The 21414-nt window shown below is 31.9% G+C and overlaps 1 protein-coding gene across 1 annotated transcript in view; it reads right to left on the bottom strand.

The window, feature by feature from the left end:
- Nucleotides 1-21414, bottom strand: part of nrm (neuromusculin) — an 851931-nt gene that overhangs the window by 227538 nt on the left and 602979 nt on the right. The window contains exon 10 of the mRNA XM_081726627.1: nucleotides 10389-10500. Coding sequence (XP_081582753.1) covers nucleotides 10389-10500 — 112 coding nt within the window. The remainder of the gene's footprint in view (nucleotides 1-10388; nucleotides 10501-21414) is intronic.

Genomic DNA, 21414 nt, shown 5'->3' with positions numbered 1-21414 from the left:
GGATATGGGAGGTCATCACACCGAAAGATCCATTCCTCCGTCTGCTGGGGAGAAGGGAACTTTTTTCTTCTTTGCGCAGATCGAATTCAATTTTAATCCCAATCGCGGTTTCTGCCACCATTCTCACCTCTCCACTCCAACACGAAGAAAGAAATTCACTCACAGTGTTTCTAATTATATATTCAGAAAATGTCTGGAAAAACGCGTGGCACATACATAACTTCAGTACCTTGGCAAATTGTATTTGATTCTTAAACAATCATACCATTACACGGATCATATCCAGCAATATGAAACAGCGCCAAAGTATCTAGTTTCAGTAAATATTTAATCGTATATTTGTCAAAAAGCAACATACAACAATAAAACTTGTATACCAGAAATTGTAGTCAGCAGAAATCTGTCGTTAACGTAAATACAAATATTTTGCTGCATCTTAACCGAAAGTTTCTCTTTATTAGAAGGAAATGTACGCATAAATAGTCAAAAGTTTCACTAGTGTTGTGAAGAATAATCAACATATACTTCATTAAAAATACTTAAAGATAATTGTACAGCCAGTGACAAAAGTTCTTTTAGTTTGGTATAGGGAATAAGGGTGGTATGGCTTGAACATACAGAACAGGCTTTTTAATTTACTGAAAACTGTACAAAAATGATTTTAGTCTTCCGAGAACTGACTTGAAGGTAAATGATTTGATATAATCTAATTCGAAATTAAGTACATATAATAAAGAGTGTGATACTTATTCTGCTCTAGTTATTCATTATTTACTCCATACAATGTAATACCCCTATACCAGGAGGTTATCAATTACAAATTCATAATATAAGGGCGTTTTAATATAGAAGATCACATTTAAAATATGTATTATGTTATAGAAGATTTATTTTGTAAAGTACGTATTATTATTCTACATATATGCACTGTATAATGAAGAATGTTATTCAGTTTGAAAATAAATTAAAATAACTCCTGAAACTTTTGGATATTTGATGCTTCTAAACAAAATATCCATATTATACAACGTAGAATTATGTATACCATCGACTAAAGCGTTAGATTTCAAGCGTTTTAAAAAAAGTTTTGATAGTTTAACTGGTTAAGATATTTGTTCCTTAATTTTTTGAAGTGGACAATACTAGAGAAAACTTAAGCTTCTCGTTTTAACATTACTCCGAGGAGAAAAATGATAAGCGGAGATCTATGTTAGCACATTTTCTTTAAATTAGAGAATTCAGTCATACTACAGAATCTCGAATATGTCCCATAAAACATTTTCTTAGTATTTATACAGGTTGTAGACTTACACTTTAAACGTTAAAAGTAAAATTGCGTACAGACAAGAATTTACGAAGCCATAGATGAAGTATCGAAGTACTTATGTAATTACTTATTTCATTTCAGAATTAAAGTACAATGGTGGCACGGTTTACAGTGATACTAGTTTCAATATCTGGAGGAAAATTTTACAGTGACACGTACTGCAACCAAGGGACAAAAGATAATTCTTTCTTAAGAAAATTGTCATGACTAATTAAGTCAATTCGATTATTGGCCTTAAATGAGATGGAGAACCCAAATAACTTTATTGTTTCATATAAACTTTTAAATTTTAAAATTGATTGTGATAACTGTATTTAACCAGTAAAAGATAGAGATATTATATGAATCAAAGATTATACTCACTCCTTTTTTATTCTCAAGAGATCATAGAACTGAAAAATATGTAATCAAGCAAAGGAATCAAATCTGACAATTCAATGGATTTACACATTTTATGTCGAGAACGTTGCTTTTGGATGCTCAAACGTCAACTTTGGGATATGTAGAACCCTAGGGAACCATGTGGCTTAAACGTATTGAGATCAAAGTTTATACTTAAGGTGTTGTAAGGAAGTCTTGAGGAAAGGACAGATTATAGTTTTCCTACCCTAAAAAATAAGGTTAGGGTTAGGAATCATAGTTAAATTAATTGATGATCAAATCTAGGAAATTGTCTTGAAAAATTTTCGAAGACGTTTCTAATGCTTTAGTTCATGTTATATAAACCAATATTTAAGTTGAATAGTTTGTAATTTATCGGAAATGTCCAGAAAAAGATGTTCATTGGAGAGGTGTTGGTTGTACTGATGACAGCTAAGCAGGGAAGTTAGTACGGACAATTCTTTATCATTTCTGAACCCAAGGCGCATTAGTTTATACAGGGTGTCCTACAAAATTGGAACGCCTCACGCATGAACACATACAAACGAACGAACAACTGACGCACGAACACAATGCTGCACGATTTTTATCACGTCCTTCACTTGTACCTGTAAAGGGACATGTACAGATGTTGTGAGGAATGACAAGGAGATTCATGCTCATATGTGAATGATACGTTGTGTAGAGAGCGCAAGTTCAGCTAGTATTCCACTAATTTTTCGAATCAGATTGTTACTTTTGACTATTTATTCATTAGAATCACGATAATTTTGTTTAAAACTTAAATTCCTTAATCGAGAAATAAACAATTAACAAAGGCTGCTGCTTCACACATGAAAATATAAGTAAAAAGCGAAAACTTTACAGTGTGTAAACAATTGAACTTATCTTTGTTGAAACCGAATGTCTGTTCTTAAAACGAAGACTATATGGGACATTGATCTTAAGCTAAACATGACATTCAAATCCGATGCTTGTACTGGGGATGGAACTACGAAGCATTCATGCAGAGAGTACGAGTGCTGACCACATGATTATCAAGAGCTCAGAAAATTTTAAACAAATTATTGGTAATACTTGTATGTGGTTTTAAAATTCTGTACGAAGTATGCTTACCAGAATGCTTTAGGAAAATGAAAATTAATTTCATTTAAAAGTAAGCATAATGTATTTCATGTAGAATATCATACATCTACTTAAGAGTTGATGCATTTCACAATATAGAATCAGGGATCGGATGCATTTTTTTATGCTATGGAAAACATGTATGATATTCTATGATAAAAGGTTCATAGAAATAATTCTTAATCTTAAGCAGAATAAGAGGGATGATAAAAGATATAAGAGGAAATTGATGTCCTAATTTGTAGAGAGAGGTCCTTGTATATATGGTTAGTTGGTTGGATGGAAGTTTCGCGTCCCTTTTACGAGCGATGTTATGTGCTACGTGGACTTACAGTTTAATGAAGGATCCAAACCATATATACTCGGTTACACCGGAAATCGAACCCGGGTCACGCGCAGCAAAGGCGTCTACGCTTACCATATAGTTACGAGGGAGCTTACTTGTGAATCCAGCTTTTAATATGTTTGCTACTATAAACAACATTAGAAGTTTGTAAGCACTTTGTGTCCTATTCCCACAACCTACACTTGGGAACAGGGCACAAAGTGCTTACAAATAACACAGACTGTTGGGGAGTTAAGAGAGATACCATGGGTAAATAAAGATTAAGAGATGGAAGATTTAAATTATAGATTATAAAGCTAGATTATGAAGATATAGATTATATAGATATAGATTGACTTGTTAAAACAAGATCGCTGTAATTGTCGATTATGATTGATATAGTGAACTATGTTGCAGAAGGGCACAAAGGTAATTGAAGAATCAAGTAGTGTGGATTTAATCTTTACGAGATTCCTGCAAAGTTAATATATTTCTCTCTGTCTATCATGAATGACTCTACTCGGTTTCTTTCTACGTATATCTTTGCGATCTTAATCGTTTTGTGTTTTGTTGTGTTTACTAAGCACTGCAAATTTTGGTCATTTAATTCTTTAGTCTTGTGCATAAGGGGAGATCATAATAGTTTATTTTTTTACCATACTTGTGTATCATTGATTATTTTAGTAGTTTGACTTAGAACACTGGTGATGGAATTTATTTTGTTGTGACCACCATTAGCAATGTTAGTCGTTTATTTTTATCATGCGTTTCACCGGTTGTATCAGTCGTTTACTTTATTATCCTGGAAACCATGGGCAACTTAGTTGTGTTGTAGGAGCAAACATGAGTTTGTGGTGAAAATCAATGTGTCTGTGAGTATTCTTAGGGTTCTCCCGTTTCTCCTCATATTCTCATTCCATGAATTCATTCACAATCATTCATTTTCCTTAATAACCCATTTCATTTAGCCTATACGACGGAACTATGGGACATAAGTGAAATATTTCATTCCAATTTTTATATTCTTTCAGTAGATCAAGTGTATACTTTACTACGTACATATTACAGCAAGTATTTTCTGTTTTATATATATTAATGAAAGGAGGAAATAACAGATTCTAACAGAAAGGAGGAAATAACAGATAACAACTTATTTTTAGACATCAGACCTTCCGTTGGCAAGAATTCAATAGCATACAAAGAGTGAAGAAGTGAATAAGTGGACCGAAACTCAAACCTGGGATCTCCGGCATACCTTACGATGGGTTTACCATTACAAAACCCAGTCCGCTTCCCAGAACAGCCACATACTCTCTCATTCATGACGGCGGTGCTCTCCATTCAGAGCACATGATTTTTTTACCAATCTGCTGTGTTTGGACAATTGACTGGGTTCGAGTCTCGGGTCCAATCATTCGCTGTTTCACTCTTCGTGTGTTATTGAATTCGCACCAACAGAGGATCTGGTGTGTAAAAATAAGTTTAAATCGGCTGTTTCCTCCTTTCCTTACAACTATATAAAATTACAACCGTCAATATGTATTCTCGATATATATGGAATACTAAAGGTATTCTCAATATATGGATTATTCAAGCACAGCAGCTAGCACAAGTAAAAAAAGGTTTAATGACTGAACCGGGATTCAAACCCCGAGAATTATCCAAGCACAGCAGCTAGGCTGTGGTACATGGTACAAACCATGTGGTTTGAGTGGAGAACACCGTCTTCAGGAGTGATGGAGTGTGTGACTGTTCTGGAAAGCGGACTAAATGGTAATGGTTAAAATATCCATAATGTATGCCGGAGATCCAAGATTCAAGTCCCGGTCCAGTCATTTACTTTTTCGCGTTATTCTCTGTTTTACTTGTACTATTATTAAAAAATAATATTTGAATATAAGGAGTTTCCAGAATTCAATGAAACGTTTTATTTTAAAATATTATTATTATTAAGCAGAACAGCTAGGAACATTTTCTATTTCAACTTAGCACTACAATTAAGCATATCTTCTTAATCCTAGATAGTAAAGCTTTTGGAGAGATAGTAAAGCATAATACAACTTTGGACATTCACACTTCAAAGAAATGTATAGAATACCTACACAAACATGATTTATTTATATCCTGAATTAATTTTTAATATGTTAATTAAGTTTCTACTTCCATTTCAACATTGCAATCCTTAATCTTGATATGAACCAGGGATACCTTTTTTTCTTTTTCAATATTTTTCAATATTTAGTAATATGTAGAGTTATTTTCACCTTTGAGATTTCTGCGAAAAGCACAGACAGTTGGAAACATTGTAGAATTCACACTCAGGGATTCAGGTGTGTGCCAATGACGTGAGATGAACTACAGCAGCAAGGGTGACATGTGAAATCCTGCGTATCCAAACCGCTGTATGACTTTCTATTTGATCCTGTGCTTAAGAAGCGGAATATGAAGCCAGCCGTTGGAAAATATGAGTCCCATATTCTATATATCATTTCCAGTTTTTTTCATAAAAGGAAATATATGTACACCAAAAGAGCACAAGTTTGATCATGACAATTACTTTTTTCCACATATAGCAACTTAATAATACCCCAGAAAAATAACTAAAATATTAACTGGACAAGTATCTTAGGACACACATGTGTAGAGTACAAATTGCACTAAGAAATAAACGAAAGTGCACATAAGTGTAAATAAACTTGAATAAATAGTAAATTGGTGATTGTTTCTTTTCATTGTTCCCAACAGTGTATATACTTAAATTATTATATTGAATAGTATAATGAGTGAACACTAGTGTTATTTGTAAATGAATAGATGTAATTTTAGCATAGATTTAAGTAACAATTTGACTATCCTAACAGTTTTGTTTAAAAATTACCAGAAACTTATTTTAAACAGGTTTATCATCCTTTCAGTTTAACGTCCCACGATTATGCTATTTTAAGCTAAGGTAGACGGATGATAAAGGCAGGTGAATGAAGATGGAAGAATTGGTGGAATGAAATTGTGGGAGGAAACGGGACAACCCCAAGAAAACCCCCGGATAAGATCCACCATAAACTTACATGGCCTGGGATAGTTTAACTTAAACCATGGTTTAAACTAAATAAGACAAATCCATTAATTCTGACTATTCTAGTAATTATTTGTTACAAAAATGTTAGGTCACATTATCACTTAATGCTAAATTTCACCTGAGGTTTAAACTAACTGATTAAACGCATTTAAAGCACATCATTAAAATACTATTACGAGAATATCTCACGGAAATTATTTTTTCTATATATAGGGATAAAAAGATTATAAATAAAAAGAACAGTGATTTTGTATTGAGTAATCTTTGTGAAGAAATGGAATGTTATTTACACTTCTTTGGGAAAGTTATATAGAAGTTGAGTGTGTATACGAGGTTAGTTCATAAACTCAATTTTAACGAAAGTTTTTGAAAAGAATAATTTAGAAATCAACAAAGTACTACAGCAAAATGGACGCAAACTTTCACCAAGAGCAAATCGAGAAGTATGTTTCATCTATTAAAGCCAGTACTTCTCGCATTTAACAGAAAAGAATGGAAAGACAATTTCCGAAACAATTGAAATATGGACGATAGTTAAGGAAATTTTACAAGCTATGCACCAATAAAAGCTTGAATTTAAAGAGATCTACATCCAGACTGAAACATTAGTCTAAGCTTTGGCTTATGTGATTAATAGACATTTGGATTATGTGATCTTGACTGAAAATACACTAAAATACAGTATTTACTGACTTCATATTGTCTACAAACACTGTACTTTACATATAAACAACCAACCGCAGAGTATCAGAAAATAAAACTTGTCTTTCTGACTAAAATGTGATGGTTTCGTGGACCGTTTGTAGACACATATTCAAAATTAGCCAGTACCTATTGAATAGTTGCAGAAGAGAAGTGATTCTTCTTCGTAAATACGTAAAGCTGTGAAATATTTTATGACTTAGTCAAAGATAAACAGTTCAAATTTACGTTTACTGTTATCAGGACTTCTACTTACTTTCTTAAAAAATGTATTTTTCGTACTGATATATAATAAGGATAACTTTCATTTCAAGTGAGATATATTACAATTATCAGTAAAGTATTACTTACAGGTTACAGAAAAATCATACCTTCTCTGAAGGTCTAACAGAACCTACATTCTTATTTGTTTCCGAGTTTAAAAAAAACAAATCGTGGAAGAATCTGAAGTGAACAAATATAATGAAAAAGAACCTCATTCTTGGACAATTGATGAGTATTTACCTTCCACAACTGGAGCAGATACTTTTATCCATGTTTGGAATCTTCAATTGACACTTTCATATCGATTAGGAATAGAGAAACCATTCGAGCTGGTATTTCCTTTCAAGACCGTTTAACGAAGTGGTTAAGCAGTCTTTCTATTTATTTCGAAATTGCTTTTGACAGGCGAAGCAGATAACAATTTTTAACTGTAACCCTTTAACTGTAAAGTATTTTATAGGCAAATACGTAAAGCTGTGAAATATTTTATGACTTAGTCAAAGATAAACAGTTCAAATTTACGTTTACTGTTATCAGGACTTCTACTTACTTTCTTAAAAAATGTATTTTTCGTACTGATATATAATAAGGATAACTTTCATTTCAAGTGAGATATATTACAATTATCAGTAAAGTATTACTTACAGGTTACAGAAAAATCATACCTTCTCTGAAGGTCTAACAGAACCTACATTCTTATTTGTTTCCGAGTTTAAAAAAAACAAATCGTTTACAGGAAATTAATCTTGTAAATAAGTAGGCCATTCCTTGCAAAAGTAGTTTCATACACAATAGTAAAACTGTTATTGTAAAACAAAAGAAAGTAAATATATAAAATATCCATTTAGCTCAAAGCTAAGGAGAAGCAAATAAATAGAAAATTAGTTTCTAGTTTATCTGATTTTTACTTTTTCCCCATAACCCTGTACGTTTCTTGAAAAAGCAATCTGAATTATCTGATTTTTACTTTTTACCAGTCACATTTCCCAAATTTTACTTTATACAGTGATCCATTTAGAAATTAAAATGTTTGAAAAAAAATAAATCAAGAGTATTACTCGTAATCCTTTGATTTGGTGACTAGTTTAAAACAATTTGAGAAAAGATTTTTGGTGATTTATTGCGATTTTATTAGATCACGGTACTTAAGAAATTATTATCATTCGAGAGAGAATTTCATTCCCACATTTGCTTCTGTTCTGTTTCAAATGGGCAGCAGAAAATTGTCCATCAACACTACTTTCCATGTATGAAAAGTAGGTATTACTTAAACAGATTTTAACTGAAAATGTCTTTCAATATAATTACACCAGTTACATATCCCAATTTTCTTTACTTTATACTATTGGCCTTATTCCTCTAATTAATCATATTAAAAGAAAGATATTAGATTTAACTATGTAAGCGGTTAAACATTTTAGCTTCACTGCATTTTAAACAATAGAAAATCCGATTTTAATTGTGCATAAGTCAAATATAGACCGAGCTCTGAAGACCACAAAAGTGAAATTGACCATTTCTTCAATACAGTTACTATAACCTAATTCCTTTATCTAAGAATCATCCATTGTATTAGAGTTTACGAAGATTTTGAAACAGTATGCTATAATGTATATTTTTAAAGGAGAATCTCTCCCTATTCTTTCTAAGTAGGAATTAACTAATTATAGTGTACTGTATTATATATATATATATATATATATATATATATATATATATATATATATATATATATATATATATATATATATATATTTGTATGTGCGTGTGTGTTAATGAATATTTGCGAGTGTTGAGACCATATACATATGTATAATGTAGTGCACATATAACCAGCAAGCATAAGCAATTAATTGGTTGTTGGACCAATATACCTAGCATTTCAATTTAATTAATATTATTATTGGTATTTAGAATGAATTTATGTGTAATTAATGATAGTCATGTGAATTTATGATACCTTGCCCCTAGTTTCGTCTTGTGGGAAGAGATTATTGAAAATGAAGTTATCGTTTTTCTCCGTAAGTATATTTTAATTGTTTAGATAACATTATTAATTAATTAAAGTGTGTGTGCTCTTTGTAATACATTACAACCTACGCAACCGATATCTGCATAACGAAACAGAAGCAGATCCAGATTAAAAGCAGTGAGCCGAACGAGTACACTTTTCATTAGCAAATGATTTAATATATAATAACTATATTGGTTTATAAAGTTATCAAATAAATTTCAGAAGGTTAGAGAGTTATTAAATTTTGTAACTGAAAATTTAGTTATTAAAATAATACAGTAGAGAATTCTAAAATGAAATTGAAATGTACCTCAATTAACTCCACCTAGGCTAAATGAAATGGATGGCTAATGAAAGTGAAGGTTGATGAAAGAGTTGGGGAATGTCCATATGGGAGGAAACGAGAGAACCTCGAACCACAAACACACATTACTTGGATTCGAGTGATGGGCTTCTAGTACTAGAGGTGAGCACCCCTACCAGTGAGCCACTGCGTCACCTTAGAGAATTCTAGTTGTGTGCTAAATTTTGCCCAACTTTCTTTAAATATATCTTTGGTGAATATCAAAAATGAAATGAAATCTTGAAGTTTTATGTCCCAGTTTTATGCCGGCTAGGCTACAGGAGATGATGATGATGAGAAATGAATGATATGGCGGAATGAAGAAAGTGGGAGAAAACAGGAGAACCTGAGAAAACCCACACACATCATATTTATCCACCACAAAGCTCACTTGGCGCGAGCTGGGATCAAACCAAGGACCCGAGACACAGATGTGAACGCTCTACCACTGAGTTACCGCAACCTTTGGTAAATATAAATATTAATTCAAAATACTGATTATCATCATACGCATAAATCTATTTAGTAAGTCTCTTATTATTTTCAATCTCAGGTTTAATTTCTGGAGGACGTCCCGTATCCATTTGTTTACAAACTAAAACTTTCTTGAGCAATGTTAAATAAACAAAATGCAACGATATAACTAATCCCGTCAATCCTTACACAAGCTCTCAACAGTTGTATATAAACAGCATATTACTTAGTTCGACAAGTGTCCCACGTATACTGATATTTAAACATTTGTAACGATCTAAAATAACTAACATTAAAAAATACATTGATAAACACACAAGGAATGTTTATTTTGGTGTACAGGTAGGATGTACTTACCATCGGACGGCAATGAGATTCATGGGGTTAGCTTCATAATGGCAGAAGAGAAGTATATCTGTTGATTCATTTACTGTAACGTTGTCCGGACTCACAGAAACGATAGGAGGATCTGGAAAGAAAATAATTAATACTCAATTGAAAACAATCTTCGTTAGGAAGCAATATTTAATTTCATTAATTAACGACGCTTTTATATGTGTATATAACTCTAAAGATATGCGCCGAGCTCCTTCGTGGCTAAGCGGTTAGCGTGCACGCCTTTGTCGTGGGAGGCCTGGGTTCGATTCTCGGAGGGAGCTCATGTGGTTCGGATTCCACGTTAATCAGTAGGTCCACGTCTCATATAGCCTCGCTGCTGAACGGGACGTTAAACTCAAAATCAACTCAACTCAACTCTAAAGATATGCTACGGACAATTATGCATAAACAATGCTTATTTATCAAATGGTAGAATCAATGAACCATAGCAATCTTAACTAGTTAATAGCAAGAGACAAAGGGAAAATTTATTGGAGACTGCATCATCATGCTCGCCAAAAATCAAGACCTGTAAACCACTTTTAACATAAAATTTGCTCAATCACAAGAAACTTTAGATTACCGTACATGTTAATTCGAAACCGTATATAGGTTTAATACTTTTCATAATTTTAGCAATTTATCCTGTAGATGGTTAGTATGAGTTTGTCCTGAAAGTGTGGCTTTCTATAGATATTATAGTATACACTCATATATACGTACACTCATGTCCAAAATTATTGTTGCATGTCTATAAATATGTTGTTGTAGGAATATAATTAGATAACGAATTCCCTGGTATTTCTTATAACGTTAGTATGTGTATAATCGGCAAAGACATGTATGTAGCAAATTTCATGTCAAAAGAGCAGTTAATAAGATCAATAAAACGAAAATAAAACTTTCTTGTCCATTTAGCAACAGTTTGCTTTACTTATTCTAATTTTCTTATTTATAATTATTTTCGTATGAATTTTACCACAAATATACATTTCGCGATTATACACATAATATCAGTATTAAAAGTACCCTGCATAGTCATTATCAAATTATATTCTTACAAGAAGACAGTTATAGTTATGCAACAATCATTTTGGACATGAGTGTACATACACACATACATACGTACGTACATGCACACTGTTTTTATATATGTGTATGTGTTTATATATATATGTGTTTATATATATATATATATATATATGTGTGTGTGTGTGTGTGTGTATGAAGTGGGAGAGGACCCTTAACTACAGAAATTATAATGACAAAATGATAATGGTGCAGCAAAATATTGTAAAGAAGAAAAAATTAGAATTCCACAAATATTTACAAATTAAAATAATTCTCCTATCATAAAATAGGCCATACCATGGTTGAAAACTATTCAATAAATCTTAACGTTATACCGAAGCAATAATACAAAATATCTTTAAGTAGTGAATATTTTGCAAAATTATACAATAAGCTGACATGAAGTATCATATTTTACAAATCCATATAAAAGTCTTGTAGCCATGTTGGGATATCTGAACGTTACTGCTTCACGGGGAATCACCACATGCTATTGCGGAAAACCTCCGGGAAACATCTGGTCTCGTTTAATGACCCTTCCATATTAGGCTAAAAGAGAGAGTGAGAGGGTATTGATTCCCTGGTCATAGTGTAAAGCGGATCTAATCAACGGCAATTATAATAATAACTGTTTCACAGTTCTATGTAAACGTTGCCTCATCAGAAATTAAAGAGTTTGAAAAAAAAAGCAGAAAACTCATGCATGCACTATCGGATTTTAGTATGAACATTACTAACATTAACTATATAAATCACTTCTGCAATTAGTATTAATCATTTGTTGTAACATTGATTCTTGTAATTGTCACATGATTCCTTTCATGTATAAATATTCATGACTACAATTAGTACTGAATGAGAAGGAAAATTAAATTTTACATTTGCTACGTCTGCGAGTTATCTAGAAAAATAAGCAGTTCTTCTTATAAATAAGTTCCGCTTGTGCAAGATACTACTTCTATTTACGATTCATCGATGAGAGTAATATATATATATATATATATATATATATATATATATATATATATATATATATATATATATATATATATATATATATATATATATATATCCCGGTTTCAAAGTGAAATCACTACTGCAGTATTTGTTAATTTCATAGGTGTTACATTTATGATTTTATGTAATATAGCAACGACTACGTAAGTTTTTAACTGCTTAAGATCGAATATTTAACCTATGAGCGAACGTAAGGTATATTATATATTCTATTCTGACTGGTAAAAATGCTGTGCATCTCACGAGTTACACGTACCAGTTATTCTTTTACTGTTTTACCGGACTTTGACGCATGTGTTTCTATACCGGTATTTTGCAGTTCTTTTGTAACGATTTCTTCTGCAGTAGTATTGGTCAGGTCGTGACGGTATACAAAATACTCATCGCGCTCGATCCAGGAAGTACTTGAATGTATGAGACTAAAACGGAAAACTTCCACCTGATCTTAGTTTTGGGAAACGAAAAATAACAGTTTTGCATTTAAACTAATACTTAAAACCAAAAACCTACCATTATAAACATATTTCTTAAGACCAATATACAAGATTGCCCAGCACGTTATTTTTAAACATTCTTTTAGTTATTTAGCTTTCAACTATTTGCAACGAAAGTTGACGAAACATTTTCCTTTTGAAACTCACTGTAAACGAAGTGCTGGGAAAGTACAAACAAAACAGTACACATACCGCGTAATAACAGAAAGGTCTAACAACTAAAAGAATGACTATTCTGTCTTTTAGTTGTAGTTTAACATTGAAATACAAAGAAAAATATTTTACTTCAAACATAAAACATATTATGTTCATCATAATCTGTAGCAGGCTATTAGCCACAGCAAAATTTGATATAAACTCTTTGCAGGCACCAGGAATATAATGGATGATTCTAAATTCATCTGCAAGCTTTTGATTGGTGGAAACTTTACTATCATACGGTCTAACAGTATGAGTGGTAACTTCAATATCCATTGTAGTGATTAAACACCTCATTATTAATGTTATCAATGTATTCATGGCCCCTTCTTCTCTTCTTTAAAAGTTAACTGCTTACATTTACTTGTTAAGTTTCAGATCATAATCAAGCATGCTGACATGAAGAAAGTAAAAATTCCAGCAATATTTAATTTATCTCAGTCAAAACTATAAGTAGTCGTAAGTGCACTACAAGTCTGGGAATGCTTTATCAAAAAATGAATTGGTTAATGATATCAGTAATACAGAGTTAAATATAACACTCTTCGAAAAAGATACAATGAAATAATAAACATTAAAAACATTCTTTCAAAAAATCTTGGAGAACTACTACAGGCAATTATACTCTGGGATGCCTGCTTGTTTGAAATTATGACTAAAGCTTGCTGAAGAGCTAATGAGTGAATATTCAAGCGTAACATGAATTAATCTTTAGGAAGGGATAGTACTCTATGATTATATATCTTGGTAGACTGGAGCTATAAATCTTTTTATCGCCACTAAGGAAGACCACATGCCATATAGATTTCGAACTGAATTAACAGGAAAGCTTGAGCTAAGTATGCCAAAGAAGGTTTTGTAGATAGGAACGATTTGGAAATTCACGGGAAACCTATGAATTAATCAACAAGCTAGAGAATAAGAGAAAGGAAATAAACTTGGAACAGAAGAATAATAAGAATGTTGTGCCTGACATTATTTAATATCTAAGTACTAGAAACACTGTACTTAGATATTAAATACAGTGTATCATTAAGAAAGCTCCACGTACGGAACACGGCATTTCGCTAGAAGGATTACGTTGAGCATAGCAAATAACTCGGCTCTTGTAGCGGAATCTGAATCAAAATTTATAAAAGCACGAGAAAAAAAGTTGTGTAAAATATTAAATGGGAGGAGCTCACAGAAGCGGAGAGAGTTGAGCAGACGACTAGTTAGAATCTAGGTGATATTATTAGCGACGGTATGAAGTGCGAGCGAGTAATAAAAAGAAAGATAGGGGCGGAAGAAGCTTCGGAAAAAGACAAGCATAGATAAATAAGGATTACAAAAGCTCTTCAAATGTATCGTGTGGAGCTTTCCATATTAACACTACAAAGGAGTGCAGGACAGTGACTGAAGTATTCGAAATGTAAGTAGGACAGGAACTCTAGCAAAGAGAAGAAAAGAAATAGTGTAGATACATAGAAGGAGAAAACGAAACTGTTTATAATATTATTTGGAAGAAATTGTCTTATTGGTAATGTGCAAGGAGATAAAAGAGTGAAGGGTTGGAAGGTGGTTGCTATTGGTAAACATTTAAAAGCAATAATTCTAACATCAAAAGAAAGAAAGTGTAGAGGAATCATGATGCACGGAAGTTTGTAAACTTGCGCTGCATATTACCTAACAGTAATAGCATAATCTAGAATGAAGATAAACTCAAGTTCTCCGAATAAAAAGAAAACTATTCTTTTTAACCAGAAGGAAGTCATTAGACGATTGTGTAAATAAATAAATAAATAAATAAATATATATATATATATATATATATATATATATATATATATATATATATATATATATATATATATATATATATATATATATATAAACTAGGAATGAAAGATATTCTAAGAATATTTATACATATTCTTGGCCTAATATGTAATCGACCAAGAAACTTTCTACACGAATTACCACATTTCAATACCGTTTTTTAAAAGAGAATATTTATTTCACAAATTGTACACTTTGATCATATATATTTATTTTATTTGGCAAAGCAAGGAAAAAATACTAAAAAATCACGAGTGATGCGCATGCATTTAAATCATATACAATTCTATTCGAATCATTATTTTTCGTTACATATAAATACATTTGCTTGCTAAGACGCCGCCAACGTTCCTTGGTCGGTTGAACCTCCTCGTTTGATGATGGATAGGGCAACCGCTGTGCTCGGTGGAATACAACTCCCATAGAAAATATAATTCAACGTTTCTGAATGTAATATATCGTCCATGCACGAGAAATGCTATTCTCAAATCGCTTGTATCTTTCCTCTCAATTTCTTGCCAGAAATAATATTAATTTTGTCTCTAAATCTTTTAAAATCCCTTTTCAGAAGTCATTATATTTATACTCATATACTAATCATTATATAATATAATAACCAAGAAAACTATAGCGGTATTTGGCAATAAAATATTGCTCTCTTCCCTTCGTCTTTTCCCCACATAAACTACTATGAAGAGTTTAACTTTGTGTGATGAAAAACACATGACAATATTTAGTCACGTTGAAACACAGTGCTACTTGTACTATGTATCATTTGCAGAGACTTAATGGTCGTTAGTACATGCATTTGTTGCGAAGTTATGGCATTCAGAAGCTATGAGCTTCAAAATTCCCCCACACTAACAGCTAGTAAACAGAGTTTTTGAAAACTTATGATTGATTTGTTTTGTTTCAATCATCAGAATCATCTCATATACATTTCTTAATGATTGTTTTCTTGTTTGTGTTTCCAACGACTCAGTTCAAGAAGAAGCCTCCGCTGTATCAGTTATATTCAATTCGAACAAGTGAATGATATATTCGTATTGTGTATTAACAAGATTTCATCTCAAATTTCCTTAGATGTTCCGAAGTTGGAAAGCACTATTTAAAGAAGCAAAATTTTCTTTGCCTACATTATTCCATCTTTTACTCTATTGCTGGCTTCCATGGAATCAAAGTGAGACACTAGGTTAACTTCGAGGGTTATTCAATTTGAACCAGGACTTTACAAAATAATGAATAAATTTCGAGTGGACACTGCATTTATTTTTCGACATCCTATCCTACTAAATTTATACGCTTCTCTCATCATTGGACTATTTCCTGGAAAGCTAAAGAATAGAATGATTTGCTAGTATGTCTGAACTACCCTAGTACAATCTTCTCAATGCGGAAATACTGACCACCTCAGAGGAATTCTTTTTATGGGTCTAAAGAGACGGAAGTAAGTCGGAGCAAGGTGCAGAGATAAATTCTTTTGTGTCGGCCAAAAGCGAAAAGCTATTCACCATCATAAGAATTTATTTCTTAAGTAATTTGACAACAGACTACGCGTCGATTATACATATCATGTTTTCTACGCGCTAATTGTTCAGAAACTACTACTGTAGACTTAGAACTATCAATCTCGGATTATCACCGACGGACTTTCGGCTATATTTGAAATATTTACATTATCCAAATGCCTTACTGGGGCTAAACGCCTCATCACCGTTCTTTACTTGAAGTTTTCTATAGATGCTCGCATGTTTTACGACTCTGGTTGCAAGAAACAATTTTACCGCACGTAGTTTCACGCATCCAGTAGCACTACTGTCTGCCATCTTGTTTACCAATCTTCGGACTGGTCCATGACATGTCTATCATCTATCAGGAAGATAACATACTTGCCAGTTACTACTACATGCAGCACTGTAATCCAAATATACATTTTTAAACCTACAAAATTGAAAGTCACAGATCTGACTTAAACATCCCTCGTAATTATAACCATCCAGAAGAGGCGTACCTTCAACCGGTGAAAAAATTACTGAAAACAGTCAAGTAGTTTCGAAGATTACCTCGAACAAACATATGAACTCAGACACTTTCTTTATAATTCTATGTCATGATCAATTTATAATTTGTGTAAGAACGTGAATGTTATTTATAAGCACTCCGAAATTATAGTACTTATTGAAATATCTCTGTTTGCGCTGCAAGTTAGATGAGTTCAGCGTATTCGTATGAACAATTAGAACTGAAAATTTCCTCATACTTTTTAGGAAAAACGCTATATTTTTCACGAAGATATAAAGAATTATGTGCTGAAATCATTGTACAGTGCTACGGTTTCCTTATCTGCTACTTCGAGAGCTATTCTTTACGGAGCTCTGTCAGCAATGGACTCACTCTCTTGCATTGAGCGCAAAATATATTTGTAGCGGTATGGCCTGTATTGTAAATACACTTTCTCTGTTCTCTTTCATTAGTATGCAGGGAGTTTTCTCACTGCTTTAACTCAGAACATAGCGTGATGCCGTTGAAAGTGTTTTCTCTCTCAGAATTTCAAAAAATGTTTCCATTTTTACCTTTCTTTTTTTTAAAGAACTTAAGATTTTAGCGTTTTACGCCGTAGGTAATTGTATTTTTACGTTCCTTGCATAAATTCAGGATTTTATTACCTTATATTCAGACATACATACATGTTATATAAAATTTAAAATTTAACGAAAGTTTATATTCCCAACAGAAGGAAAGTTTTTGTTGCACTATGGTTGTTTTTACCAAAGAAAACTCTTATAGGGCACTTAAGAGTTTACGTAAACATTTCCTATTATTCTGTTTTTCACTGAGAAAAATATCAAATGTCTGTAGTAACTAAATGTTCAAATTTAAACTTAGGAGATTTTATTGCAAGGATCACCTTACAATTTAACAGTTTTGTTTAATCTTTATAAATATTTAAGTCCTAAAGGTATTGGATAATTGCACCTATTTTTGTGATCAACAGTATAGCTACTGGAAAAGTATCAAAACATCACCAATATCTGCACTGGAATCTTAAGATGATTGTAGGTTCCCAATCATATAATTTGATTGCTTGGAATTCATCAATAGTACAGAGAACGGAGTAAAGCATAAAAGAATAACTAATTTCTTTTTTAGTTGGTTATTATAATTGATTAATAATTTACATTAAATGGAATGCAACTACTTTTACATTCAAGTAAGTACGAATTTAGGTTGATTTCAATTTTGGGATGAATGATTCTTTGTAAGGTTTTGTTATTTACATGTTATCAGAATATATATTATGGTTTGTGCGTTACACTGCTCAAAAATGTGGTTGAAAGAAGTAAATATCAACAACTTTGATGTAGTCAGATTCGAAAGTACTGCAATTGTCACAAACTGTTCGAGAACACTTGCTCAAACTGACTTATACTTAATCTCATATCGACTTCATTTTCTTTGTTGGGTTATAAAAAACTTTTAATTTAGTATTTAAATTACAGTTTACCCAAGAGCTAGGGTAATTACTAAACAGTGGCGGATCTAGAAGGTAAGAAACTTGGGGACCAGCCAGAACCCTGAGTAAGATATGTATATGTGTTTGCTATAAACTTTCAAAAATATACAAATAATAGATTAAATAATTTCTGTTACTCAAAAACTGGGGTTCGTAGTCTCCCCAGCCCCGGGCTAGATCCATTGTTATTAAATGACACGAACGTATGTAACAAGTTTAACCTTGTACCAAGCAGTTTTGACAAGAAAAAGAACAATACATTTACTTTTAATTACCTAGCAATACAGAGAGGAAATGCAGTCAGCATTTTAAAATCCTTCCCATCAGAATAAGTAGTATAAACAGTACTATGAAAACCCATGGTGATGGACATCGATTTTTTTTTAAGGAATGAAAATGGACATTTGTCTTAATTTGTAAATAGGTTCATATGGAAATTTAGCACTGGAAGACTCATTTATTGCAATACAAAACAAGAACATAGTTTGAACACACTTACAGGAAATTTGATCAAGCGCAAATGAAGTTTCAAGGTTGTGCGTGGCGCTTGCTGTAGTGTAACATTTTCGTGCGTTTCTTCGTAGCATGTGAATGGATTTTGGTTGAGTAGGGTTAGTCATAATCAGGGGAGAGGAACAGTGGAGTGATTTTTGGTATTATTTCTACTTGTCCAACTTAACTGATTTGTATTTAAATCTTACTCTTGGATATTAAATATATACATATAGCAATAAAAAAAAACTTTTAATTCATATACCTTGTAGTTGATTCCAGGTAAAGATTCACTTAGTCAACAAACTGTGAAGAAACATTAAAATGCATACCTTATCTTCTGTTCTAAGTAAGAAATAAAATTTATTACTTCGTTGAGTCATTTATAAGAATTGAAAAAAAGAGTTATTGGAAATGTACTGTACACTTTAAAAATAAAAATAAAATTAATATCTCCGGAATATCAATTTTGCTATTCAAAAACTTTTATTTACTGAGTACTAAAGAAAAATACTAGAAACGATATTTTTATTTATAAAGTAGTTAAAGTGTTTGGTCTCACTTTGGCTTGCCGTTGGTCTATTTAGTTGTGTGCAGATAACTACAATAAGTATAGTCAGTTGGAAAGACCGGAGATAACAGCCTAAACTGTAGGATGATACGATTCTTTTGATTTATTCAAATTCTAAATTTTAACCTTATTTGCTGTTCTCCAAGTTTGTTTTATTTTCTAGCGATTATTTATTTGTATGAGGATATCTGCCTTATAAGGTGTCTATTTTATGGGTTATTATACACTTTTGGAGGCTATTGATAATTTCTAAATTACTTATCACAAAGATTAGGTTGACTTATCTTAAGTATTTATAATTTAATTGCTTCTTACATCATTACATTACTAAAATATTTTTCAAGTCTCTTTGTTTGTGGAACCTTGATATTGTTCCTTTGAATATATTTCATCATGGTAAAAGTGTAGCAGTCCGTTCTCAGAAGACATTTTAGACTATTCTTATAAATACGATTGTTACAATGTTAGGTTGTGTCGCCCCAACAACTTACTATTTGTAGCCTGCTTAATATTGCTGTAGCGAAATAAAGTGGTGTCACTAATAGTAAACAATTTTTATGCATTAGTAACTACTTACAATTATCAAAACTAACTTCTGTCTTATTTTTTTCCATTAAGGTACAACAATATGTATATACTAAAATAGTCTTAACAAGTCACAGTATGCACAAGGCTAAAACTCAAGAGTGAATATACTCGTGAATCACAGAACTCAAACAATGTTTCTCTACCTGATAATTTAACCACATCTCTTTCGGTTAAATTTTGCCTTCAATGTTTTCCTCGCCACGCGCGTTATGCATACCAGAAATACGAAATATGGGAAAGAAAGATTCCCTGCTCCAAATGAGAAACATATGTGTACTCAGAACTAAAAGTGTAAAATTTCTTTAGAAAATATTCAATACTTCTTTCAGATAACTAAACTATGCTTTCGTATCTAAGTACATCCACAAATCGCCAAAGAAAGTATTTTTTTCACGCTTAACTGTGTCATGGTTTCTATCACTCATAGCATTTACCATCTAATCGACACAGCATCGATACTTTACTCAACTATGGAATACCTATCAAAGATGCTTATATTAAAGTTTTGTGCTTGGTTTCAATAATTTTCTCATATTGGAGACATTGTACATGTTATTTGCTTTGATACATTATTAATACTTTGCTATGTTTGTTTAAACTTATCGGACCTTATGCAGAGTCGTTTTGATGTTTAGTAGCGTCATACCAAAGTCCTGACTACTGCAGGAAACATATGTTAGTCGAACTCTTTAGTATGACACTAATCACACGTCAGAACGACTCTGCATAAGGTCCATCATGTTCTGCTTCAGGCTGTATCAAGGATTTTGTTTAATAAATAAATATTGAATTTACATTATTCAAATAAGACATAAACTACGCTGGTGATTTTAAGGCGGTAAACAAAATTCTGTCGTGACCAATTAAAATTATTATATATCAGAAACATAAACGACTGTTTACCCTACTTTAGGTCTTCTTTTCTTTCTTATCCAGCATTTAAAGTAGAAAAACTATATATATATATATATATATTACTAAAGTTAACATTTTGCTATGTATAGTTATCAAATATTAATTATCTACTATACGTCAATAACACATGTTTTACATTTACCTCATTTGTGTAACTCAAAAATCAACATCATATCTTAAAGACGTAAAATGAGAGAATATATTTGCTTAAGGGCAGCGATATTAGAACTAAGTAATAAATTAGTTGTAATTTTAATCGGACCGATAAGTTCTAAAATTAAAATAGACCATATAAAAATTCTAATTTTTAGTAGTTGCGTAACCAGA

This window comes from Thermobia domestica, chromosome 9, assembly GCF_964235325.1.
Source record: "Thermobia domestica chromosome 9, izTheDome1.hap1.1, whole genome shotgun sequence".
Lineage (NCBI taxonomy): Eukaryota > Metazoa > Arthropoda > Insecta > Zygentoma > Lepismatidae > Thermobia > Thermobia domestica.
The sequence above is the reverse complement of the archived record's forward strand: the minus strand, read 5'-3'. Positions and strand labels throughout refer to the sequence as shown.